The sequence below is a fragment of the Anolis sagrei genome, chromosome 2 (genome assembly GCF_037176765.1).
Source record: "Anolis sagrei isolate rAnoSag1 chromosome 2, rAnoSag1.mat, whole genome shotgun sequence".
NCBI lineage: Eukaryota > Metazoa > Chordata > Lepidosauria > Squamata > Dactyloidae > Anolis > Anolis sagrei.
In genome coordinates this window covers 187649252-187676920 of record NC_090022.1, presented here as the reverse complement: position 1 = coordinate 187676920, position 27669 = coordinate 187649252, and the positions used below count along the sequence as shown (strand labels likewise).

Sequence of the window (27669 nt, the reverse complement as noted above, 5' to 3'; positions counted from 1 at the left end):
ATATCCTGGGTTATATGGAAGGGCACTGAGTCCACATTGCCATTTATTCCAGTTCAAAGCAGATAATGTGGGATTTTATTCCGCTGTGTGGAAGGGGCCTCTCAGATAACCCTGGGCCCTTCCACAGAGCTATAAAACCCATCAAGCCAGAAAATCCCACAATATCTGCTTTAAAATGGGTTATCTGAGTGCCCTTCCAAACAGGCCTTGTATCCCAGGATCTGATCCCACGTTTTCTGCATTGAACTGGATTATATATGAGTTCACACTGCCAGATAATCTGGGATACTAATAATAAACTTTTGGTTGCTGTGAGTTTTCTGGGCTGTGTAGCCATGTTCCAGAAGCATTCTATCCTGACGCTTCACCTATATCTATATAAATAAAAATGTAATGTTCATTTGTGGATTAACATAACTCAAAAACCAGTGGACAAATTGACACCAAATTTGGACACAATACACCTATCAAGCCAACAAGTAACCATCACTCATAAAAACACTTAAAAACACAGCAGAAGATACTTAAAAAGCCAAAAAACAAAACAAAAATACATTACAACGCATGTGCAAAACCACATATATATACAAAAACATATACAGAAATATACACACACAAAACATATACACAGACTGGGCCACAGCAGCTCGTGGCAGGGGATGGCTAGTCAATAATAATATAATGTATATTATATAATATATAATAAACTTTATTTGTATCCCACATCATCCTGCCGAGAGCACTAGGAGCAGCTCACAACAATATAATTATACAAATCACACATAAAAAACAATTACAATTAAAACCAAACAATTAAAACATGAATCATTAAAACATCAATTAAAATCACACCAAAACACGAATTATTGAAACATCAATTAAAATCACAGCATGAACTGCTTTGAACTGGATTATATGAGTCTACACTACCATATAATACGGTTCAAAGCAGATAATCCAGATTTTATATGCCAGTGTAGAAGCGGTGTAATAGTCTATAATAGAGATAACCCTGTGGCCCCTTCTACACTCTCCTTATATCCCAGGATCTGATCCCAGGTCATCTGCCTCAAACTGGATTATATGAGGGCCCTTCCAGACAGGCCCTATATCCCAAGATATGATCCCAGGTTTTCTGCTTTAAACTGGATGATACGAGGGCCATTCCACACAGCCATATAACCCAGAATATCAAGGCAGATAATCCACAATATCTGCTTTGATCAGGATTATCTGTGTCCACACTGCCAGATAATCCAGTGCAATGTGGATTTTATACAGCTGTGGAAAGGGCCTAAATCTCCACTGCCACATAATCTGGGATAAACAGATAATTTTGTTGGGCGGGTGAGCTTAATAACCAAAGACCCTCACATACATGCATTCATATGTGGCAAGGCATTCGTGTGTATGTATTGTCAAAGGCTTTCATGGCCAGAATCACTGGATTGCTGCGAGTTTTCCAGGCTGTATGGCCATGTTCCAGAAGCATGCTCTCCTGATGTTTCGCCTGCATCTATGGCAGGCATCCTCAGAGGTTGTGAGGTCCATTGGAAACTAGGAAAATGGGGTTTATACATAGTAGCATTATACACACAGCAGCCTTTATACACTGGAGGTCTCTGAGACTTCTCTCATACAGACATTAACCTCACACAGACTGAGGAGTTTCCTCACTGAGGCAAACTAACACTAACAGGCTTCAGCCTACTCTTTCAGTGCTTGACTCACACTTTTGTAATCTAGTTAACTTTTAATATTTCTGACAAATTTGGGATCTTGGGATATAAGGACAGTGTAGAAGGGGCCTATGTAACACGATTTTATTGGTTCTATCAAAAACAAAAAATGGGGAAAGATTTTGAAACTGTAAAAAAAACCCCACATTTTTGCGGCACATCCTGCATCACGTTTTGCTATAGTTTTTCAGTGAATATCTCATTGAGTCTCAACCAATTCAACATAGTTTGTGGCAGCCACAAAAACGAAGTTTCTGAAGTAGAGCAACGACTTTCAACGGAAGCACCACACAATTAAACAGGAAATAGAATTTTAAAAACAGGATGTGGCAGTGGGGACCCAGCCTGAGCCAGGGCAATTAAAGTGGGGTCAAACTGTATTCGTTCCACAGTGTAGATGCACCCCCACGTCGTGTTGGGCTTTCAAGGTGCCCAAGATCTACCTAGCAGTACTTGCAGGAGCTGAAAAAGTACAGCCATTAGGTTGATATAAAGCCAGTGATTTAGCCCTTTTGTGCTTTCGGACAAAGGATCTCTAATCAGAAGATCCCACCAAAATTTCCTTCTATAAAACATACAGCAGGGGCCGAAAGTCACAAAGGGGTTTCAGTAGTTACGGCAATCACTCTTTTTATTTTTGGTTTCAATTTACAATACCATAGCATCATATGCAGTATATACAGGAAGTAAAATGAGCTTAGAACAGAATAACTAAAGGGAGCATTGACACAATGGAATTAATGCAGTTTGACACCACAACTACCAGACATCAGTGCTGTGGAATCCTGAGAGTTGTAGTTTGGTAAAGCACCAGTTCTTTGGCAGAGAAGGTTAAAGAGATTGTAAAGCTACAATCCCCGTGATTCCATAGCACTGAGCCGTGGCAGTTAAAATGGTATCAAACTGTGCTAAGTCTGCTGAGACCAAAACTCATGTCTTGTGTTTTGGTCTCTGCCCTGTGTGGTTATTGTGTATTTTACAGAGATGTTTTTATTTTATTTTATTTATATTTCAAACTTATATGCCGCCACTCCCCTAGGGCTCGGAGCAGCTTACAAGAACAAACTAAAATCTAACACAGATTAAACAACATATCAAAGATCAAAAGCCTGTTGAAACAAATATGTCTTACAAGCCCTGTGGAAAGCCAATAAATCCCTCAAGGCATGGACTTCTGGTGGCAGAGTGTTCCATAGCAATGGTGCCACTACTGTGAAGGCTCTGCGTCTGGTTGCTGCTAGACACAAGGTTTTAAAACTGGGGACTTACAATAAATATTGGTCCTCAAAGCGGAGGGATCTCTGGAGTTGCTAGGGGGTGAGGTGGTCCCTGAGGTACATTGGCTCCAGACCATATAAGGCCTTAAAGGTAAGTACCATCACTTTAAAAGTGATCCGGTGCTCAATTGGTAACCAACGCAGTTGCAATAAAATTGGTGTAATATGGCATCTCATCGGAGCTCTCGCAAGAAGCTGAGCAGCTGCATTTTGTACCAACTTGAGCTTCCGGATCACCAGTAGAGGAAGGCCAATGTAGAGGGCGTTACAGTAGTCCAGTCTTGAGATGACCATGGCCTGGTCATCCCTGGACAGATAGGGGGGCAGCCGTCTAGCCTGCCGCTGATGAAAGAAGGCGGTTCTGCTAACGGCGGAGACCTGAGCCTCCATCGTCAGCAGAGGGTCCAAAAGGACTCCCAGACTCTTTACCAATGGTGACGGGCGTAACGCCTTGCCATCCAGGGTAGGCAGCTGGATATCCCCACTGCCCGGTCGACCCAGCCACAGAATCTCCGTTTTTGCCGAGTTCACCCTCAACCTGCTGGCACGCAGCCATCCAGTAACGGCCTCAAGGCATTGATGAAAATTATCGGGTACAGAGTCCGGTTGGCCTTCCATCTTCAACATAAGCTGAGTGTCATCAGCGTACTGGTAACACTCAAGCCCAAAACCTCGGACCAGCTGAGCAAGTGGGCACATATAGATGTTAAACAACAGAGGGGAGAGAATGGCCCCTTGAGGAACCCCACAAAATAGAGGGGACCTCTCGGAGACCAGGGCTCCCCTCTCCACTCGCTGTCCATGGTTGTGAAGAAAGGAGGACAGCCAGTTTAAAGCTGTCGACGGCAAGGCAATGGATCAGAAGATTGTAATTGACTGTCAAATGCTGCTGTGAGATCCAATAACACAAGCAGAGCCGACCCACCTTGGTCAAGCTGGCATTGAAGGTGATCCGTGATGGAGACCAGCACAGTCTCTGTCCCGTGCCCCACATGGAAGCCGGACTAGAAGGGATCTAATCCAGCAGTGTCGTCTAGGAACTGCTGCAACTGCTCCGCTGCTGCCCTCTCAATCACCTTGCCCAGAAACGGAAGATTCGAAACTGATGTATAGCTTTTCTAAAACTGCATTTTAATTTGCTGGAAAACAAACTCGGCCAAGAGTACAAGGTCCAACAAATTCCTCGCTTGCCTTGCAGACAATTTCATGGTCCAGAAGGTAGAAGAGGCAACAAGGGGATTGGCTACTCTTGATCTCATCCTAACAAATGCGGAGGACCTGATCGATGCGGTCGAAGTGGTAGGATCCTTAGGGGCAAGTGACCATGTGCTCCTGCAATTTGAGGTACAAAGGAAGGCCGAAACTAAGACAAGTCAAACCTGCATTTTGGACTTTAGGAGAGCTGATTTCCAAAAAATGAAGGAAACGCTGAGCAGCATTCCGTGGACACAGATACTAAAAGACCAGGGAGCTACGGATGGATGGGAATTTCTCAAGAGTGAAATACTCAAGGCGCAATTGCAAACCGTGCCAACAAAGAGAAAAAATAGGACAAGTGCAAAGAAGCCAGAATGGATGTCCAAAGAACTTCTAACTGTGCTAAGACACAAAAGAGACATGCACAAGAAGTGGAAAAAGGGAGAAATCACCAAAGAAGAATTCAAACAAATAGCCAACACCTGTAGGGAAAAGGTCCGCAAGGCTAAAGCAAAAAACGAGCTCAGACTTGCCAGGGACATTAAAAACAATAAAAAGGGCTTCTATTCTTATGTCAGTAGAAAAAGGAAAAACAAGGAGGCGATAGGACCTCTTCGAGGAGAAGATGGGGCAATGCTGACAGGGGATAGGGAAAAGGCAGAACTACTTAATGCCTTCTTTGCCTCGGTCTTCTCACAAAAAGAGAGTCTTCAACCTCAGCAAGATGGAGTGAATGAGGGATTGGAGGACATCCAACCCCAAATTGGGAAAGAAGTCGTCCAGGAATACCTGGCCGCTCTTAATGAGTTCAAGTCCCCAGGGCCAGATCAACTACACCCAAGAGTATTGAAGGAACTAGCGGAAGTCATTTCGGAACCATTGGCAACCATCTTTGAGAGTTCTTGGAGAACGGGAGAAGTTCCAGCAGATTGGAGGAGGGCCAATGTGGTCCCAATCTTCAAGAAGGGAAAAAAGGACGACCCAAACAACTACCGTCCGGTCAGCCTCACGTCGATACCGGGCAAGATTCTGGAAAAGATTGTTAAGGAAGCGTTCTGCAAACACTTAGAAACAAATGCAGTCATCGCTAATAGTCAACATGGATTTATCAAAAACAAGTCATGCCAAACTAATCTGATCTCTTTCTTCGATAGAGCTACAAGCTGGGTAGATGCGGGGAATGCCGTGGATGTAGCGTACCTGGATTTCAGTAAGGCCTTCGACAAGGTCCCCCATGACCTTCTGGCAAGGAAACTAGTCCAATGTGGGCTAGGCAAAACTACGGTGAGGTGGATCTGTAATTGGTTAAGTGGACGAACACAGAGAGTGCTCACTAATGCTTCCTCTTCATCTTGGAAAGAAGTGACGAGCGGAGTGCCGCAGGGTTCCGTCCTGGGCCCGGTCCTGTTCAACATCTTTATTAATGACTTAGATGAAGGGCTAGAAGGCATGATCATCAAGTTTGCAGACAACACCAAATTGGGAGGGATAGCCAATAGTCCAGAGGACAGGAGCAGAATTCAAAACGATCTTGACAGATTAGAGAGATGGGCCAAAACTAACAAAATGAAGTTCAACAGTGACAAATGCAAGATACTCCACTTTGGCAGAAAAAATGAAATGCAAAGATACAGAATGGGGGACGCCTGGCTCGAGAGCAGTACGTGTGAAAAAGATCTTGGAGTCCTCGTGGACAACAAGTTAAACATGAGCCAACAATGTGATGTGGCGGCAAAAAAAAGCCAATGGGATTTTGGCCTGCATCAATAGGAGCATAGTGTCTAGATCTAAGGAAGTAATGCTGCCCCTCTATTCTGCTTTGGTTAGACCACATCTGGAATATTGTGTCCAACTCTGGGCACCACAATTCAAGAGAGATATTGACAAGCTGGAATGTGTCCAGAGGAGGGCGACTAAAATGATCAAGGGTCTGGAGAACAAGCCCTATGAGGAGCGGCTTAGGGAACTGGGCATGTTTAGCCTGAAGAAGAGAAGGCTGAGAGGAGATATGATAGCCATGTATAAATATGTGAGAGGAATTTATTATTTATTTATTTCATTTACTTATACCCCGCCCTTCTCACCCCGGGGGGGACTCAGGGCGGCTTACAGAGGAGGCATTATTAAATGCCTAACAATTGACAGTAATACAAATACAAAAAGCAATAAGCAATAAGCAATAAGGAAGCCACAGGGAGGAGGGAGCAAGCTTGTTTTCTGCTTCCTTGGAGACTAGGACGCGGAACTGTGAGAGCCGTTCAGCAGTGGAACTCTCTGCCCCGGAGTGTGGTGGAGGCTCCTTCTTTGGAAGCTTTTAAGCAGAGGCTGGATGGCCATTTGTCAGGGGTGATTTGAATGCAATATTCCTGCTTCTTGGCAGGGGGTTGGACTGGATGGCCCATGAGGTCTCTTCCAACTCTTTGATTCTATGATTCTATGATTCTATGTGTGTTTGTAGAATTTTTATAGTAATTGTGTGTTTCGATTGTGCTGTGACCCGACTCGAGCCAGGGGCGAGGTGGGTAAGAAATTATTATTATTATTATTATTATTATTATTATTATTATTATTAGATGTCTCTAAACTGTTGGGACAATTTAAAAACAGCACAAAAGATCCCATTTGTACCTTTCTTAGCTTTGTTTTTATTCCCAGTGACTCATGGTGCATCTATAGAATTAATGCAGCTTGGCACCACGTGAACTACCTTGGCTCAACTCATTGGAGCTGTCGTTTTTCAAGGTCCTTAGCCTCCTCTTCCAAAGAGTGCTGGGTGTCACTGCACTACAAATCCCAGGGTTCAATACCCTTGAGCCATGGTGGTAAAAATGGCGTTAAACAACTTTCTACTGTGTAGCTGCATTCTGTGGCAAATGATGAGTTGTTTTTTTCATCTACACACCTAGCCAACAGGAAACGTAACATTTCTAGCAAGTACCATCTTACTAAGATTGGAAATTATATGTCTTCTAATTTTGATTCCCTTCCTTCTCCATCAAACTTTGTAGTGCCATCCAAGCGGGTCTCAGATGCAGAGTTGATGAAGCTGGCCAGAAAGCTGGGCAAGAGATGGAGGCAGATTGGGATTGAATTCTTGGGGGTTGACAACTCGTCTCTGGAGCAGATTCAAGAGGATAATTACAACAATACAGCAATTCAAGCCTTCTACATGCTTAAAAATTGGACGAACCGTGAGAAAGAGAGAGCCACTTCAGCACGGCTTTACCACATCCTTGACCAGGAGGAGGTCCAGCTTAACCGCGATGTTTATGCTTTCCTATTAGAGAGCACCTGAAGGAGTGCTGGAGGGAAGGAAGACCTTGCAGAAGATGGATTTAACCTAAAATACCACATAAGATTGCTATCACTGAATATCTAACATTCATTTTTCATTGGAAATCCAATCATTGTACGCACACAGGGTTGCTGTGACCATGTTCCAGAAGCATTCTTTCTTATGTTACATCTATGGCAGGCATCCTCAGAAGTTGAGAGGTCTATTGGAAACTAGGCAAGTGAAGTTTATATATCTGGAATGTCCATGGTGGGAGAAGGAACTCTTGTCTGTTGGAGGCAAGTATGAATGTTGCAATTGGCCATCTTCATTAGCATTTAATGGCCTTGCAGCTTCAATGCCTGGCTACTTCCTGCCTGGGGGTCCTTTGTTGGGGGGTATTGATTGGCTTTGATTGATTCTTGTCTGGAATTGCCCTGCGTTTTGAGTGTTGCTCTTTATTAACTGTCCTGATTTTAGAGGTTTTTTTAAATACCGGTAGCCAGATTTTGTTCATTTTCATGGTGAAAATTAACCATGAAAATGAACAAAATCTGGCTACCAGTACTAAAAAATTCTAAAATCGGGACAGGAACACCCAAAAAAACAGTGGAATTCCAGTCAAGACTAAATTAGGGCTAGCTAACTCCTCCTGACAAAGGACCCCCCAGGCAGCAACCAGTTAGGCTTTTAAGCTGCAAGGCCATTAAATGCTAATCAAGGTGGCCAATGGCAACATTCCCACTTGCCTCGAGCAAATAAGAGTTCTTTCTCCCACCCTGGACATTCCACAGATACATAAATCCCACTTGCCTTGTTTTGAACAGACCTCACAACCTGAGGATATCTGTCATAGATAGGAGCGAAACGTCAGAAGAGAATGCTTCTGGAACATGGCCATATAGCCCGGAAAACTCATAGCAATCCAGTGATTCTGGCCATAAAAGCCTTTGACAAGACAGTACACACACACATATGAATGTGTGGGGTTTTTTACTCAAGAATGCCCACCTCTAGGAATCTCTAGGCCCTCCAGCATGATCCTCTGGTCAATGTCAACAGAGATTTTCTAGAGGGAATATATTAACCAAAATTCACAAAAATAAGAACTGCACACATGGAGGTCCAGTTGTAGTTCAATTTCATGATGTTTTCCAAAAGAAGGAGCAAAACATCGCATCTTCTACACTGAGAGGCTCGTCATCTTGCTTCCCAAAATTTTTTTCCTCCTTGGTGCCTTTGCATGTCTGTCCACAACATCACTGAAGAATTGGCCAAGTTCGCCAATACAATTTTATTTTTATTCCTTCTCTCCCTCTGCTTTGTTCATGCTACTTCTGCTTTGTAGCCATTCCTTCCTGTCTCCTCATCTAAAACTGGCTCATAGCTGGAAAACATCTTCACATTTGAGCTCAATTTTTTATTTCACTGCCCTCTCACTTTTATTAAAATTGCTGACGACAAATAATATTGTTTTTTATTACACAACCCATCCAAAAATATTCTTGATGCCTTGGTTTTTGGCTTGTTCCTGGGGTTATTTGAGGTGCTGATTCAAGAACGTGGACTGGATAAATCGTATCAGCTCTAGTTTCTTAGATATGGTTATCATGGCTTTATATGGGCAAGCAGATGGCAACCGGCATGTGGCATATGTTCTGTATCTCAAAAATTAGAGCTGTTAGGATGCCATTTTTGGCATCAGCAGGTCAAATATACCCAGAAACAGGTCGAACATTTCAAATGTGTTGGCCAGTGTTATTTGATCATGTCAAGATCCGTTTTGGTGCCCTTCAGTGGTTTCCCATCCCCTCCAATGACTAAAATACCCTTCTTGATCTTAATTAGAGAGCCCTCCTTGAAGTAGGACATTTTCTCTTATGTTGCAACACCTCTTCTTCTCCAGCTCAGCAGCATAGTTGACTAAAGGTCTTTTTCTCCCTTCAATGATTGTGTCCATTTCCCTGCATGCTGAGATTTCCAAACTGAGCTCATAGGTGCAGAGGGTTCTCCCTTCCTTCAAATCATTGTCTTTGGTCCACAACTTAATGTGTTCACGTGTACTGATATGCAGGGAATTTCAAAATGATGGATTCAATTTCAAAGTGGTATATTTCATAATTGCAACATTTTACAATTACATAGAAAGTTACAAGTGGATTAATGAGTTATCAAGTTGCCAATCATTTGAACCTGAAACAAATCTAAAAAAATAATCTCACAAATGGAGAATTTCTCATCACTCCTGCATTGCACGGTCGTCATCTTGCTGCAAGTCTTGCTGCAAAGGACCGAGACATTGACATCTCAGTCCCATCCTATGTTCAGATATCAGCCAGCATTCCAACGACTTAAATATTCCTAAGATCTACAGAGATACAGGAACACCTCAACAAGCAAGAGTCCAAAAGTGACGAGCTAAAATCTGGAACCTCAATCAGTGGCTGAGACCGAATGAGAGACCCCCTCCTGGGCACACAGAAGACTGGGTGACTTGGAAGGCCTGAACAGACTGCGCTCTGGCACCACAAGATACAAAGCCAACAAAAGAAATGGAGCCACAAAGAGAAGTTTGCGACATGCACATGCTGAGAAGAGCAAACCATAGAGCACTAACTACAATGCAGCCTGAGCCCTGCCACACACACAATGGAGGACCTTCTCACAGTGACACCAGAGGCACTCCCAAGTGGCCAGCTACTGGTCAGAATAAATGTGGCATAATGCCAAGTTTTTAATTTTGTTTGTGGTTTTTTATACATTATAACTGTATTAAGTTGCTTTGGACACAAGAAATCAATAGCATCTTGCTAATGACTGAGGTTAAGTGTTGTTTCTGCACAGTGAGAGGTGAGTGGTGATTGTTTGAAACTCTTATGTCCTACCCTTTCAAGTTGTAGGAGTTTCATTCATGGGCAACCTGTCTTTTTGAAACCCTGTGTATCTGTGTTTCACATCGGTTTTATTTTGTACTGTACATGCTGAATTTTTAAAATATTTCTTAGGTATTATGTTTTAAAGTTTTAAGATTTTTATATGTTTTTATCTGTTATTGTTGTTGATACATTGCATTGTATTATATATTGTAGAATTGCTGCATCAAATTTTGCCAAATTATGTAAGCCGCTCTGAGTCCCCTTCGGGGTGAGAAGAGTGGTATAGAAATGTAGTAAATAAACAAATACTGCCTACATGTAGTATATAGTATGAATCTCAAATCTACAAGGGATATGTTCCAGGTCTTTGTAATATATGAAATCTCAGATAATAGTGAACCCGTCCATGCCTTTAGTCTGCCGAGAGAAGCCTAGCTTCACTTGTGAGCAATTGATTTACCCCATAATTCCTTCCCTAGCCAAGTCTTCCTCATTGCCTACTTTAGATAGTAGGTCCCTTCATAGTTGAGGCTGTGTTTTTTGTTTTGGCTCCTAACACGTATGCTGCCATGTACAAAGCAATAAAAAAGAACAGGGCACAAGCAAATACTGGTGCTCTTTGTGCTTTTCATGGTTTCCCCAAATTGAAAATTGACCAAGGAGATTATGGAAAATAGATTTTCTAAAGCACTTACTTTAAAAAAGTGGGTTAGAGTTTCAAGAAATCAATCCAGACATAATAGGAGCCCCCGGTGGCGCAGTGGGTGAAACCCCTGTGCCGGCAGGACTGAAGACCGACAGGTCGCAGGTTCGAATCCGGGGAGAGGCGGATGAGCTACCTCTATCAGCTCCAGCTCCTCATGCGGGGACATGAGAGAAGCCTCCCACAAGGATGATAAAAACATCAAATCATCCGGGCGTCCCCTGGGCGAAAGGACGGCCAATTCTCTCACACCAGGAGTCACTCCTGACACGACAAAAAAAATAAATCCAGACATAACTCTTAGCCATCTAAAACTCCCTCACAGACTCACCCTTTAGTACTGATAGCATCTTACTCTTAGCCATACTAATTCTGGCATTGTTGCTCTCTAAAGAAGAGAAGAAGCAAGAGCCACATTGGAAAATATTCCAGATACCCTGGAAAGAGTGGTGGTGTTTATTTAAAAAGAGTAATAAATTTTAAACCAAGAAAGAATAAGTTTAAACCAATAGAGAGCTATAGGTTTCTCTGATTATTTTTTTTCCAAAGCTCATGCAGAAAAAAATCAAAATGGAGAAAGCAAATATAGGATGCTGGATTTCAAGGAGAGTCTGTCCCAACTTTGTCAGGGTCCACGGCTCTGAGCTGCAAGGAGAAGGGAATAAAATTTAGCTGCTACAGATCTTTGCCAAGCCTCTCAATCTCATCTAGAAAGAAGTCCAGGTCTTCTTTGGTGACTGCTGGATTGGTGACAATTTGGCGGAAGCAGTTGACTTTGTTGCCCTGTGGCTGATAGCCCACCATCATAGACCCTTTCTTCATCATCCTCTCCTTGATCACAGGAGCAACCTAGCCCAGAGAAAGCAGAAATCGTATGTAAAATTTTGATTGTACTTTTCAGATTTCAGAGGAGAGAAAGTTTTTTTTTCTGGACTACTTTCTCCCTGTCTTAGGCATGTAAAGAATCTAATGGAATCTCTTCTAAACCTGTGAATAGATAACATTTCCTTTTTCTACATCTGATGAGTGGTTGAGTTTTTCTTCCCTTGAGTTATGTGGAAACCTTGAGTACAGAGAACAAAACTCGGGAATGGGGCTGACTCATGCACAGTTGCATTTGTTGTCAGATACAACTTAGTGAAAAAAGAAGAAAGTGATATAGCAAGAGCAAAGGTCTATCTATTCCTGTTGTCAGACATAACTAGGCAGAAGAGTCTCATCAACCAATGCTAAGTACAGTGGTCTCATTTTAATTTTTGTTAAATTACATCTCCCATCATCCCTAGATGGCACGACCAAAGGTTATAATTAATAGTCTATAGCAGGCATCCTCAAACTAAAGCCTGGGGATCGGATACGGCCCTCCAAGGTCATTTATCCAGCCCTCAGGGTCAACCTAAATCTGAAACCACTGGAAAGCACACAACAACAACAACAATCCTATCTCATCAGCCAAAAGCAGGCCCACACTTCTTCCCAATGAAATACTAATAAGTTTATATTTGTTAAAATTGTTCATTTTAATTATTATATTGTTTTTAAATGTTTTGCACTACGAATAAGATATGTGCATAGGAATTCATGTTTTTTAAAAAATTATAATCCGGCCCTCCACCAGTTTGAGGGACTGTGACCTGGCCCTCTGTTTAAAAAGTTTGAGGACCCCTGGTCTATAGGAATTATATCAGATGATTGTACCCTTTTCCTCTGCCTTGTTTACAGCTACTTGTTACTCAGACATTAGATACTGACAGAATCTATGTTATCTGAATTTATCTTACTCTCCTTGATTATCATGCCAATTAGTTAATAAGCATTGTGGATAGGGAAATTGTGTACCCTCCAGATATTGTTGAAACTACAACTTCCAGCATCCTTCACCACTGGCCATATTGTATATGGCTGCTGAGAGCTGCAGTTCCCCAACATCCAGGCATGTGATTTCAACCTCTGTGATAACAGCACATATATAGCATCTGTCACCTTGCTTTACAGAATGGCAGTGAGAATAGGAGCTGTCTCATCCTCTGCCCTTGTTCACAGTCCTCAATACTTACCTTCCCAAGTCGCAGGGAATAGTCGGTGCAACCCTCCTGTCCCCGTAGACTTGGTGGCACATACCAAAAACAAAGATTGATAAACTCAGGCTGGAAGAAATAAGCAAAACATGTTTTTAAAAAAGCTTTGGGGAGCATTTTCCCCAGTTTTTTCTGTCTACTCAATAGCATTTGGAATTCTGGGTATTTATTTTCGGTAGCATATCTGCACCCTCATCAAATAAAGATGCCATAATGAAAGTAACACATTAGCAACACAGCCTTGGTGGATTAATGGCAGTTGCTGGGGAGAAACCAAATCTGTTTGGAAGTGCCTAATCCAGAATTGGAGAGAGCCCACAGCTACCATAGAAGATTGTGCTTTCTGCATTTAGAACATTCAGAGAAAAATTCCTGACAGTTGAAAAAGAAATCTGCAGAAAGACTCAGAAGGGCCCTGCTTGAAGCCCCTGAGAAATAAATTAGACCTGCCAATAATAAGCTAAAGTGACATTATTCAGTATGGCAGCTTCCTGTGCAATAGAGCACTCACTGGTCAGACAAATGGGACTCTGTGTGTCTAGAGGCACAGTTTTCAAGCCTCTCCATGTATCTGAAAATTTGTGTCTTACCACTGAAATCAGATGCCAAGTCTGAGGCTTCTTGCATCTTGTGAAGTCTTACCTCTATCACCAGCTGAAAACCTTCTCGCTTCTTAATCTCATTGGTCATATACCTAAAGAGAAGAGGAGAATGTTTGAGGACTGGGATGATTTACATCAGGGAAGCCACCTTCAGTAGATCAAGGAGTAATTTCATGCATCCTCAACACACCAGAGTGGCAATGCATCACTGCTGAAATTCAGTGGCAGAGCAACGTAAGAGGTTGTTATTTCTTTATCTAAATATTTATATTCCCCCTTCCCTATCCCCTGCACCTGCATTTTAATAATGTATTATAAAGTCATATAGCAAGCAAATATCTTGTTTTAAAGAAATTTTGCACTGCCTGGAATGAGAATATTTTAGGACAAGGAAAATGCTCCTAGCAAGTGAAAGTATTTTTTTAATTAATTCGTTTGATTTGATTGATTTTTCTGCTTGTGTTTTAGCATCACAAAGTCTGGAACAGTGGTTCTCAACCTGCTCAACAGTGGTTCTCAACCTGTGGGTCCCCAGGTTGTAGGTGTTCTGGCCTACAACTCCCAGAAATCCAAGCCAGTTTACTAGCTGTTAGGATTTCTGGGAGTTGAAGGCCAAAACATCTGGGGACCCACAGATTGAGAACCACTAGTTTAGAGAAAAGATGTTTTCTACCCTTGACTTCCACACCCCAGTTGGATAAAGCAATGGACATTTTCATTCTATTTCTTGTGCAGGCTTTGTATGAGGAAAAGTTGGGGTAGGGAGGAAAAGATTTCACCCTCAAACCTTCCTTCTCCAGTACACACCTGGTGAAGGCAAATGCCCTGTCTACTCTCTGTTCCAAGCCCTTGGTACCATTGGCTTTCCACATCAGCCACAGCTTGAGGCAGTCCACTTTGCGTCCACATTGGATGGTTTGATCACCCCCATCATAAGCTGTGTCATAGAACTTGTCAGTCTGGAATAGATAGGTCGCCTTGGCACAGTGGCACCTTTGTAGTAGACCCTGCCAAGGAGCAGTGGTAAAAACATGTTTTAAAAACACCTTTTTTAAACTTGAGGCATTTATAACCTGCCTATCCATTAGGATGGTCAAAGAACATACAGTTCAAAGAAATCTATACTCTGCTGAAAAATAGGAGCATTGAAAACAATGAAAGACAGCATGATGGATGATGCTAAAGCCCCAAGCAGGTTATGTGCAGAGGCAATTTTATGTAAGTAATAGAACATGGAGTTCATGTAGCAATGAGACTCCTTTCTATACGTTGTATAATAAAAGACCTGACTTAAAATATTTAAGAAGTTTTGGTAGCTTTGTTAATGTTCTAATTGCTAGACAGGCAAGAAGAAAGAGGCAAAGAAAATGGCACAGATTAAGGTTCATTGGCTATGAAGAAAAAAACCTAAAGGGTATTGTTTTTATATAGGATATAATAAGGTAATATCCAGAAGTGCTAATTTTGAAAACCATTCTGAATAGGAACATGTGCACCAAAACAATGAAGTGTTTACATCCAATAATAATTGCAGACAAATATATCCAAGTTCAGAAGTTTATTTGCTAGTGGACAATGTAGAGGAAGAAAATAATCAGAGAAAATAGGACTGAAAATGAGGTGGAGCAGGCCCTTGAGTCCAGTGTGACAGAATTTGTTTCATCTGAATAGGAACAAAGAGAGACCCCTATGTCAAGTCAGAGGGTGCAGGAGGATGAAGAACCTAGCACAAGCACTGGAGAAAAAGAGAATGCCAATCAAGTAGCGATGAGGAGAATAAAATTGTATAATTAACTGAAATTCCAAGGAGGTCAAAAAGAACAAAGAGGTACCTCCAGAGAGATTTGTTGTGCAGAGTGTACGAATCTGCAAAGATAACAAAGAAGAAACCGGCTAGACAGGTTTAAATTATTGATAGGAGTGTTTTCTATTAACAGGAAAGGTTTTGGTTTGTAAGTGTAACCAAATATTTATGTTCAAATGATTGTGTATAAAACTATGAATATGATATTTTGTTGTATCACTGAATGGTTGGGGATTGTCACTTAAGAAAGGAAAGGGGTGTCCAAGTTTTTAAGTATGTAATTTCTTAAGTGAATGTAGGTAAATGTAAGAATCAGACCCAAGCATGCTGTGAGTAATAACAATCAATTAACCTGATTAATCTGATGTAATTTGCAAAAATACTAAAGGAGTATAAAGCTTCTATTTTTTGAGGGTTGTTGTTGGAGGGTTGATGTTGAAGATTTGGAGAGTCTGTGTTGGAGGAGTGTGTTTAAGAGAAAGCAGCAAAGTTCCTGAAGAAAAAGGTGAAGACTTTTGCAAGCAAGAAAGCTTGAACTACTTGGGAGTTGCTAGCAGAGTTGAAGAAGAGTTCCTGTATTGTAAATATACTTTTGTATAAAGTCCTTTTTCTGCTACAAAGACAATTGGTGTGTGTCTACTCCTTGGAATTTGCTACATATAGCACCCTTTTAATTACACTGCGACACTAATGACAGCAATCGGGTGTATGGGTAATAATAGGTGAAAGCTCAGAACTTAAGGACAACTTGCTAGTATTTGTTATGATCACTGTATGGGACTTCCAGTGTTCTCTATATAGCTAGTCTTCTTCAAAGATTACTAAATTTATGAGAAATTACACAAAGCTATCTATGCAAATCAGTATATCTTGTGTATACTCAAGTCACCTTAACTTTTTGGCAGAGGGTTGGACTCGATTGCTTCGTGGTTCCTTTCAATGACACAACTTTAGAGAGTATATTCCTTAAACTGAAAATATTCCCAGCACTTCCCCTTTGAGGGAGAAAGAAGCTGTCCTGGACTAGAGAAAGATGATATGTTGAATACCTACAGTGCTATCGTGAAGCAAGAAGGCAGAACACTGCAGGCCAGTCATGAGCATTTTGTGGGGGTTCCACGTCACTGAATTGGCCCTTCATGGGAAAAAGAAAAAAATGCATTTGTGTTATGGGGTCTGATTGAAACATTAAGCACAGGGGCCAAAAATCTTAAGATACAGGAAGAAGCAATGGAATGAAGATGGAAGAAAAAATGGATGCAAAATGGGCTGCCAAGTCTTCTTCTGAGATGCATTTGCCATGGTCTGTAATGGCTGTATCAGATTTCCAAAGGAGAAAGCTGTCGGTCTACTGATGAGGAAACTTTAAGGATGGCCACAGGTGGCACTGTGGCTTGCAACTCACAGGGATTATGTGACACATACAACCAATTAGAATTAAGCTCATTCCATATATGACACCAATTCAAGACTGGCTTCTCAGGTACAGACTGATCAACTTCAACAGCCCATTCCTGCTTGGCTCCAGCCTATTGTAATATTCTTACAGTCCATCTACCCAAACAATAAATAGCACCTACCTCTTGATTCCATCCAAAAGGTGCCGATGCCTTTGTGAGAGGAGGGCACTGCCACCCCATGCTGCCTACATAAGGAGTAAGAGATGCAAATGAGTCTTTAAGGATGCAGCTAATCTAAAGGGCTGGACAACTGGAGTGCTACAGATGTTGGACTTTAATTTTCATCCTCTCTAACCAGCATAGCCAATGTGGCATATTATGAGAATTGTGTTCCAACAACACCTAAAATGTCACACATTTCTCCTTAGGTTTGCAGGTACAACAACCTCACCTCCACCCTGCCTCCCTCCCCACACACACACGTTTTTATAACACAAATATACTTCTCCAAGGAAATGTAGGGGTTCTCTACTCAGCACACTGTACTTACATCCACATGGAGCCAGATCCTGTGCCTTGCACAAACTTCTGCAATCTCTGCCACGGGGTCAAAGGCTCCTAGAACTGTGGTGCCACAAGTGGCATTGACAAAGAAGGGAAATGCTTTCTGGAAGGGAAGAATCACAAAAGCAAGTGTTTGGTGGAAGGCAGTCATATTCAGGACCTTGCTGAACATGACTTGCCACCAACCAATATTTCCCCTTTTCCCATGCATCTACCTAGATACACTTGGTTTGAAAGTATATGACACAAAATAATCACACTCTGTGTTTCTTTACCAAAAATTCTGAGTGCTCTTACCAACACTGCAAGAGCTGGAGGAACATCACTATAATATTTAATTCTTAAAATCAGAGGAATGAATGAACCTCCCATGTTTTCCCCTCTATTGAAAATCTACCTCAGATTTGGCCCGGCTGATTTGTTTCTCCAGGTCAGCTGGGATCATTTTCCCTCTAAGGAAGAAACATATGATATTAATGTCATATCCTGAAGATCTAAATAAATTATTATTATTATTATTATTATTATTATTATTATCTCATTGCTTAAGACACCTCGCAGATCAACAAATATGGTTGGAAGGACTGATACATGACTGATTTAGCAAGTCATGCTCAAAGTTTGTTCATGGAACCATGCTGCATTTATTTCAGACTTGTGTCAACTTTGTTCTGCCCCACACTCAAAAGTAATATGGAAAACAACACAATGAACTAAGCACTTCTTTGCTGTAACTCTAGGCTTGATCTACAGTGTCACTCTAGCACTTTGGGATTGTTTGTGTGTGCTAGAGACAAATAGTATTTGCAGCCTTCAGGTTACAGTCCAGAGTGGGGGTTTTTTAAAGAAAAGATAGTAGGAGAATCACAAGAAAGCTATTATTTGTTCATCTAGAAGTCCCTATGTCTCCATAGTATAATAAAGGGAAGCATGGAGTAAATGTACCCTAGATCTGAAAGTGCAATTGTTCTTATATATACATATTTCTTGGGAGTTGGACCAAAAAGTCCAAAGTGTGGCTCAGCAATGGAATGAGCAGTCTTGTGAAGTCTCTTTTCTTGGACATTTCTCTGAAAAGCCTGAAAAGAGAGATAGCAAGAAAACTTTTGACAGAGAAGTATCTGTACTGGGAATAGGTAGCTGCTGGGTTATTTGATCCACTAATATCATGAACCTCACTAAGATTTGAAAACTCTCACTTTTCGTCCACTGCAACAAAGTAGACATTGTCTGTGCCAATGCCCAAGAAAGCTGCTCCTTTTTGGACTGAGTAGTGACTCTAGAAGGGAAGCCAGAAAAAGAGATCACAGATTACACAAGCTCAGGATTCTCACATCATCCTCAGTTGACCAGAATGGATGGGAAGAAAAGATCATACAAACTGTACTTCAAAACATCTTGAAGGCTAAAACTTTGCCTAGGAGTTGTCTCAGAAGGCAGCCATACCTCTTGTGATGTGAACATTGCCAACTTTGGTATTGCCCAATTTCCCTTCTGTTTACAGTCTGGGAAGCAGTGGTACCGAGCCACATTCATGGCATACATGTTGGAGATTGATCCCCCTGCAGAGAAAAGGAGACCCCAAATCAACCATATTAATTGTTTAAGGGCAGTCCCCAAGTTATGAATAAGATGGTTTCTGTAGATTTGTTCTTAAGTTGTATGTAAGTCAGAACAAGTACATTTTTAACGTGTAACTTCAGCTATATATATAAAAGCTTTGGATAGCTTAGGAAGAATTAACACCCCAGTGGAGTTTGTTTTGCTGCTTAGTTGGATTTTTTCTAGTAACATGGGTACTAGCAAGATGGAAAGGTCTGAAGAAACACAGACTTTCAGTATTGGGTTGTAGAGGTGTGCATGCAATATATGAAATAAAGCTTGAGATGGGAAGGAATGGGATTCTAATGTAGCCAATCCTTCTAAATCTCTTTGTGAGCATGTGTGAACAGCAAAAACATAGAAAGGGGTGGGCGTGATAGAGATAAACTTCCTTCACCAGCTTCCCCAGTTTGTTAAAATAGCATAGATCTAAAGTTTGACCACCAAAGTGGAAATCTTAGCAAAACTGGGGGAGGTTGAAGAGAATGTACTTAGGAACATGTTAGAAGGAGTTTTCAGGTGGCCTTCAGCAGACTCAAAATGCTTTTGATTATTTAACCAAGACTTGTTCAGGATAAAAAAAAAAAAAAGCTTTGTTGGAGTGCTTATTTTTTCATGGTATACTAACTTATCCTTATTCTTGCCATGTTATTTCTACTTCTGGTACATTTTTTTTACAGAAAGGATACTCTTAAATGCATTTGCTTTGTTAACTGAGGGATTCCCATAGATTTCTTTTTTGAGAGAGATGAGTCTTAATGACATACTAAGGCCCCTTCCACACAGCCCTATATCCCAGGATCTGATCCCAGATTATCTAATTTAAACTGGATTATATGAGTCCAGATAACCAGATGTTGTTACTTAAGTTTTTAACATGACTGGTTTTTTATATTGACTTCTTACCAGTAAATGTGCAGTTCCTAGCACACGTTGCACTTGCATCACTGCACCTCACGATGTATATATGCACACTCTGCGTTATCCTATTTGCATCCTACTTTTAACTGTGAAATTTTACAGTATTTTGTATAGATGTTTGTTAGATGTTGTTTCTCTTGATGTAAATGCATATGACCATTGGTCAGAGCATTAATAAACTGTTTGATTAACTGTTTGAAAATACTTCTGGTGCTAAGAAATATCACCATGTGGCTCACATACCAGGACAGAATATTCCGTCTCCTCTCTCCCAGCCAATCAGTTCCCTCAGCTTCTTCAGCACCACTTCCTCCATCAGAACAAAGACAGGGGCAATTTCATAAGTGTACCTGCAGCAGAAGATTTGATCAATGGGTGTTTTGGATCACCACAACTGAAAACTGTAAATCTTGCAAGCTTCACCAGGGAACAGCACTAGGATTGCAAGCCAAGTGGTCTCCATGAGGTATTGAACTGCAATTCCCATCAATCCTAGTTAGCATAGTCATTAGTGAAGTATTACAGGAATTGTTGGCCCACACTATCTGGAGGACCATATTCAGAAAATTAACCAAATTAAAATTTTAAGGATTCTTTTTCAGAGGAAAAGCTATGACCGTATGAGGTTGATACCTGTATAAACATATACCATTGAAGAAGTCCACAACTATGGGGTGGGGCGGGGGGGGGGGGGGGATCTAAGGCCCACTTCAGTTATAAGATTATGCAGGAAGTTTGTCAACCTATAGCTCCAAATAGTGTGTAGTTCAAATGAAAAGGTGTGAAGTGACAGTATTTATCCTTTATTTATTTATTTATTTATTTAGATACTTTCCATGTGCCCTATATCAGAAAGTCTCAGATATAATCATCACACTAGGGTTTATTCCCTGCCAGCAGTCAACAAGGGGGTGGTTAAAGTCTATGAATAGAATGGGATGTTTAACAGCTGAATAGGATTTCAATGTAGATCTTGCATCTACATTCAAATCCTATTCAGATTGGGCTATTCACAATCTCTCAGTCTAAAATACTTCAAAGCATCATTATTTGGGCAGTATGATTTCTATCTAGCATGTACCTACTTCTTTCTTAGAAAAAAAGAATGTACAAAACACTTACTGGCTAGTGTTGAGCATCTCTGTGATGAAACGTCCAGTCAAAGCATGTGGATCAAGCCCTGAAAACAATTGGTTAAAAAAGCGTGGATGACCTGGGGGAACAGAAAAAGAGAGAGAGAATTGCTATATTGAGTTGAACCTCCTTTGGATCTGTGATCAGGTATTTGACACTATAACATTTTAATATGGCTTACTTTGGAGGTAGAAAGACAAGGAATACAGTTTTGTATATAGGATATGGCTAAAATGGGGGGAAAGAGAAAAGACTGAGCAGCAATCAGTACTTGTTTTGTCTATTTCTAAGCAGCACTCACTACTTCTTTTGTCTGTACTCTGTCTCTTGTTGAAGCATGGCTTCCTAAGGCAAGGATCGAGAAGATGTGACCCTCCAGATGTTGGACTGCTGCTCTCATCATCCCCCATTGGTGTCTATGTTAACTGATCTTATGGGAAAGGCAGTTTATCATTGTCTGGGGAATCTTATCTTACTCCTCTAGAGAAATCAAGGCTGCTTTAGTCACAACTTTTGGCTTACAAGTTCACTGGGTATAAAGGAAGTATAAATCCACGTTTCTTTATTATTTCACAGGTAAAGATACATGGATTTAAGTTTTGGATATGGAGACTCAAAAGTTACCTCTTATCTATTTAACTGGAGAACCAGGTCAAAAATCTACCCACTTGCTGCATGGCTATTTAAACTGAAACGAAAGAGAGACTGTAAACTGTGTATGGATCTTTTCCTTCATTCTAAATGTTACCTCTTGTTATGTGCACTTAGAATCATAGAATTGCAGGGGATCTTAAGCTCCATCTTATTCAATCTTCTGTCAGTGAGAAGTGGGCATTCAAACCCTGTTTAAAGATGTCCAAAGAAAAAGAGTCCACCTTGCTCTGAAGCAGTCAATTTCACTGTTAAACAGCTCTTAATAAATAATAATAATAATAATAATAATCCAAGAAATAACAGACTGCACTAAACTGAGGGATCACAGTCTCACAATAGCTATGTGGAAAAAAAACAATATCACAAGCAAATCAGGGCAGGAGGGAAAAATCTACTCTCTCTAAGTTAGACGCCAATGCAAGATACTCACATGTTTTCACACTATATCTGATAACATCTCGGCAACGCTCCAACAACCTCTCATTTGGTTCCCCACTTTCTCTTAGATCAAGGTCCAAAATTTGTTTCAGTTCCTCGGGCTCTATCCAATCACACACCTACAAACAGGATGGTTGACCAATATTATAAAGATCTCTTGCAATGTCACAACTTCATAAAGAAGGTCTCAACATGCTAATCCTATCTCTGAGGTATGCTAGATTGATGATTGCAGGATTGTTCTTAAATCTTGTATACTAACACCACTAGAACTTATGCTTGTGTATATTAACTGTAATGACCTCATCTCCTGCTCTTGAGTAGGAAAGGGGAACCCAAAGATCATCTAGCTCCCAAAACCCACTGATTTACCCGATGTGAATTGGTAGCTCAGTAGGAAGTAGCTGAGTGGTTTGACTTGCACTTTTTCATCTCTGCATCTGCAGACCTTTTCTCCTCCCCTTTCCATAGGAGATGAGAAAGCTATATGCATACACATGCCCACACTGAACAAAGGCATATGAAGAGAGCAAAGGCATATGAAGAAAGAGGAAATATTTTAAAGAAAGGGATTTTTTTCTGACCAAGCAACCTTACCTCAGTAAAAGAGTATCTCACATGATGACACATCCCTTCAAGCATTACTTGGGAGTAATTAGAACATTACAGACAGCCTAAATCACACTCATCAGAAGCTAAAAAGAAAATTAATCCCTAACATATCTAACTAAATATTCCTATTCTACTCATGATACAGATGATGTTCTAGGACTCATATGGTCATTAGTAAGCTGGGATTCTGGACCCCTCTTGTCCAACCGCACTGAGCAATTATTTCTCTCTTATGATCGCTGGTGCTCCTTTGTGATGTGACCCCCAATAAATGTAACTTAAACCAACATGTCCTTAATCTTTGTTTACCTAAAGGAGAAACTATATCTCCCAGATAAGGGGAGAACCTATTATCATACTGGATCTCCACTTTGGGCAATAAAAAACTAATGAAGTAATGATTAAGGGAATAAAGAGCAGTGCTAGCCCCTCCTTTATGCAGAGAGTCATTCAAAATGGCCTGAAGACATTTTACTGCCTGAAGTTGAAAACAAGATGGGAATCTATCCTCATCTACATACAAAGGCTGACAAGACTCTCAGCTAGGTCTTAGGCTCCATCTATACTGATCATTTAATGCAGTTTGAAACTAGATCCAAACTGCAGTGACTAGACAACAAACCCCCACAAAAGTGCATGAATCAAAGCGCATGCTCTGTGTTTTGTGTAATCACCATCCAGGTCTCAAACTGGTTTCATGATTTCCTATGAATCATCTGAACAGCAAAACAACTTTCTTCAATAATGTATTGAAATTGCTTTAAATGATCAGTGTAGATGGGGCCTTACTTCAACACTAGAATTGATGATAGTGTGCACCAGCATAACTGAAAAAAATGGCTAAGTATTCTATATTGTTTAATGACACCAAGGATCTCCTGCCTGAAGTAGCTACAAAGGTGTGCCTACTATTCAAAAGAGTAAGCAGGGGAGAAATGTAGCAACACCTTCAAGACTAACTGGTTTTTGTTTTCACATATGTTTTTGTGGATATAAACCTACTTTTTGGGATGTAGTATGGAGTGATAATAAATACAGCAATCTGAACAATATCTGAAGAAGTGGATTGATTTCCAAGAGATTACTTGCAAAAATAAAAATCAGATTGTCTTAAAGATCAGTTCATATTTTCCCCTCCCCTTCCATCCCCTTTTTTATGCTGAAATCTACCATTCAATGAGAGGTGGTCAACCAAGCTTTGGGGGTGGGAGACATATTAACCCTCACTTATAATTCACTAAATAAAAAGTATAGTGTCAAAAGCAGATTACATTACAATCAGTTTAATGAGAAACCACATTATTCCTTTTGTCTTGTGGGCAAACTGCTTTTGAAGAATTTAATTGCAGGGTGCATGTAACCTACAGTTATTTAAATCTGTTTTGTATCACAGGCAAGTGCCTTGCACTATTCTGTAGTGTTTTCAGAGTAACTGAAATACAACTGATTCAGTTACATTTGAGTGGTGCACATTTTAACTAATTATTTTTGAAACATAAATTTCCAAGTTTTGTTTCTCACGTCAGCTGCAGATATTGGAGTTAGGCTGGGAAGTATAGAGATCATTAGCTCTCAGAAGAAATCTTACCTTTTCAGAGACATCCATCCCCTTTCTCACGCCTTCTTCTATCAGGACCTGGAATGCTTCCTGAAGAAACTGCTCCCCAGACTCTTTGTCCAAGGCAGGATGTGACAGAGCATCTTCTGCCATTATTATCTACACTTTCTAAACAGCTCTCTACAAATACAGCCAAAAGGAAATGTATTCAAATTACCCAAAAGGCAATGTCATACATATGTACATATATGGTATATATAAAAGTCAAAGTATGGATGTTTGCTCATACCACAAAGGTTCCTACATGACTTGATGGATCTGGATTTAGCACATATACAACTTAATTATGCAACTTAAAACAATTGAAGGGTTCAGAAGGGGAGGGGATGATGGAGGATGATGGATGATAGGAGTCCAGCCGCATCCAGAAAGCCATATGAATCCCACCCATTATGGAACTGGAACAAACCTGCTACACCTACCCTTTATGACCCAACTGATGGCCTCGTCAGACTGCCTGCCAGACTTGCCACGCATCATGGTGAATCCAACAGTGCCCATTGGGGAGCATGGGGAACACGCCCCATGCCCCGCATCAACCGACTCAACCATTGCCTCCTCCTACAGTGTTCCCCCCTCCCCCGGGTTCTTCCTGTTGACTTCTATTCAATATCGGAAGCCTCCTGTGTTGCCGCCATGGCAGTATGTGCCAGTTCACCTATACTTTTGCAACAGGGCCCCACTGGAAGACGTCGTACCTCATGTGATGAGGTGGTTAAAATATTGGTTGAGTTTGAGGGAGGAGACTGAATGGAGGATAATGGGAGTTGAGGGCCAGCTACATACAGAGACCCATGTGCATCCCATTCCCAATGGATCTGGACCAAAGATAGTACACAGACCCTTCAAGATCCAAGTTAAAATACTGGTGGGTTTTCGGGGAAGCTGATGGAAGATAGCAGAGTTGTAATTGCTTTAATGTTTTTGATTTGCTTTTGGTTTATATGTAATTGTTATATTGTTGTTTTATTGTGGCCTTGGCCTTTGTAAGCCGCATCGAGTCCTTTGGGAGATGCTAGCGGGGTACAAATAAAGTTAATAATAATAATAATAATAATAATAATAATAATCCAGTCACATCCAGAGAGCCTTGGAATCCGATCCATAAGTGATATCAGATAAACCTGGTATATGATCCAAGCTAAATACTGGTGGGCCTTGGGACAGATCCTGATAAGAGGATGATGGAAGTTGAAGTCAAGCCACATCCAAAGACCTACACTATTGTCAATTCCAATCCAGCCAGAACTGGGGCTGAGGAAAAAATCCAGCTAACCACATCTGGAGCTGATGGGAGTTGTAGCCTGACCAAATTTTGAGCCAATAGAAAGTCCAACCCATCACCTATACAATTTTATTAAAATATCCATTATACAGTTATTCATTTTCTAATGAGAACTATTAATAAAATCATAAAGCGAATGATGTGTGTTTTTAATAAATAGCATTAGAAAATGCACATCCAGGCAAAGCTGGATTCATAAACTAGTCTTAGGATATTTCTGAAATATGTTAGGTATTTCCTAAGTTATTGCAATCTAGCTCACTTCCAAATTGTGTCTCTGAGAATAATAATACATGCTTAAATTTTGATCTCATCTTCAAGATATCTCATTAACAAAATCCAACATGCATTTTGACCCAACATGAAAAAAATCCAAAAAATGGAACATTAGGGATATTCAACTTGTACCTGTCTTTTGTTCATGGAGGGTAAGGATGTAGCTGCATGATAAGGCACAATTCAAAGTGCAGGCTTTAGCCTATAAAGCCCTAAATGGTTCTGGCCCAACTTACATGTCTGAATGCATCCCCCCTTATGAACCACCTAGGACTTCAAGATCATCTGGGAAGGCCCTGCTCTCATTACCGCCTTCGTCACAAGTACGTTTGGCAAAGACGAGAGACAGAGCCTTCTTGGCAGTGGCCCCTTGGCTGTGGAATGCCCTCCCTATAGATATCAGATCATCCACCTCCCTTTTAACATTTCAGAAAAAAGTCAAGATGTGGCTTTTTGAACAAGCGTTTCCAAATGCAGAGTAACTGACATAGGAAAATGGAACGACGACAATGAGACCGGACGTTTTTAACAAGGTGACGCTATGAATTTATATTTTATTGATATGTTTAATTTTATTACATGTTATGTTTTTAATTTTATTTATAATATTGTAAGCATTGAATTTTACCGTTAACAGCCTTGAGTCGCCTACGGACTGAGAAAGGCGGTATACAAATACAGTAAATAAGAAATAAGTAAATAAATAAGGACAGACACCACACCTCATTACTAACAGAAATTACTACAATAGTACAATGATTTAAAGAATAAACCATCTTAATTGACATAGGGAAAATGTGATATATAAATGCAGGTAAACAAGTAAAAAAAAACATACATCCCTTTCTTCTTGCCCAGTTCTCTCATTGTGCAGCACTGCCACTTCAACCCTACCAACACTTTAAAGCTAATATTTCCATCTATAAAAACAAAACAACTGCATTTCAATTAATCTCTCACATTAGGATTTCCAGAATAATTAATTCAGAATGTACTGCATTCCAAGCAGATTTGTTTGACTACAGCATAAACTGCATTCGGTACACTATACTATTTTTGATAACTTTCACCTCCCCGTTGCTTATTTTTTTTAATGTAGCAGTGCTGTTAATCATTCAGCCGGACCTGTTTGCAGTCTGTCTCTGTGGCCGTCCCCTTCTTGGATATCAAACAACCTTCCTCTCGCTCTCTCCTGGAGACTGGGATTTAGGTGCTCTGTGTCAGAAAGAATTCATGGCTGCGCACAGAAAGCTTACTCCATGCAAGATGTTAGGTCACCTTCTTTGCATAGTTGGAATCACTCACAGCACTAACCCTACATAGTACTGAACACGTTTTCAGCCTGATCACTTTTTAGGGATTGTTCACCCACGTCACAGGAGGAGAAAGAACATTATACCCAATCGCTATGGTTACCTGCTCAGTCCTACCCTGATCACCACAGCTTTCGGGGCAAAGTGCAGAAAGAGTGACCTGTGTTCCTGAGAAGTACCATTATACATTGTGGGAGTGGGGATTATTTGCATGTGAGCAAGAAACCTCATAAATGCTTATGTTTGTGTATTTTAGCCCTGAAAGCTGACAATGGGGCACACCTTCAACTTCTTTTGAGATG

The 27669-nt window shown here is 40.8% G+C and overlaps 1 protein-coding gene across 2 annotated transcripts; it reads right to left on the bottom strand.

Annotated features, from left to right (window-relative positions):
* Nucleotides 1-11621: 11621 nt before the first annotated feature.
* Nucleotides 11622-27505, bottom strand: CSAD (cysteine sulfinic acid decarboxylase). Of its 2 annotated transcripts, none has more exons than XM_060762918.2 (15): nt 27471-27505; nt 24464-24613; nt 22256-22382; nt 21160-21250; nt 20281-20387; nt 18961-19076; nt 18714-18793; nt 17912-17966; nt 17501-17617; nt 17131-17195; nt 16604-16685; nt 14554-14753; nt 13787-13838; nt 13124-13213; nt 11622-11915 (listed from the first exon to the last, which is right to left on the bottom strand). In XM_060762918.2, the coding sequence occupies exons 2-15, from the start codon at nt 24584-24586 to the stop codon at nt 11742-11744; spliced, it is 1479 nt and encodes a 492-aa protein (XP_060618901.2). In that variant the 5' UTR covers nt 24587-24613; nt 27471-27505; the 3' UTR covers nt 11622-11741. The 2 variants fall into 2 exon arrangements, with proteins under 2 accessions (XP_060618901.2, XP_060618898.2); XM_060762915.2 differs by lacking the exon at nt 27471-27505 and adding an exon at nt 27180-27429.
* Nucleotides 27506-27669: the final 164 nt, after the last annotated feature.

Coding starts and splice junctions, on each gene's coding strand:
- CSAD (XM_060762918.2), bottom strand. CDS start 24,586: ATGGCAGAAGATGCTCTGTCACATCCTGCCTTGGACAAAGAGTCTGGG. Junction 17,196..17,500: donor GGATCTGGCTCCATGTGGAT/GTAAGTACAGTG, acceptor CTCCTTATGTAG/GCAGCATGGGGTGGCAGTGC. Junction 13,839..14,553: donor AGGGCATTTGCCTTCACCAG/GTGTGTACTGGA, acceptor TCTTCTCTTTAG/GTATATGACCAATGAGATTA.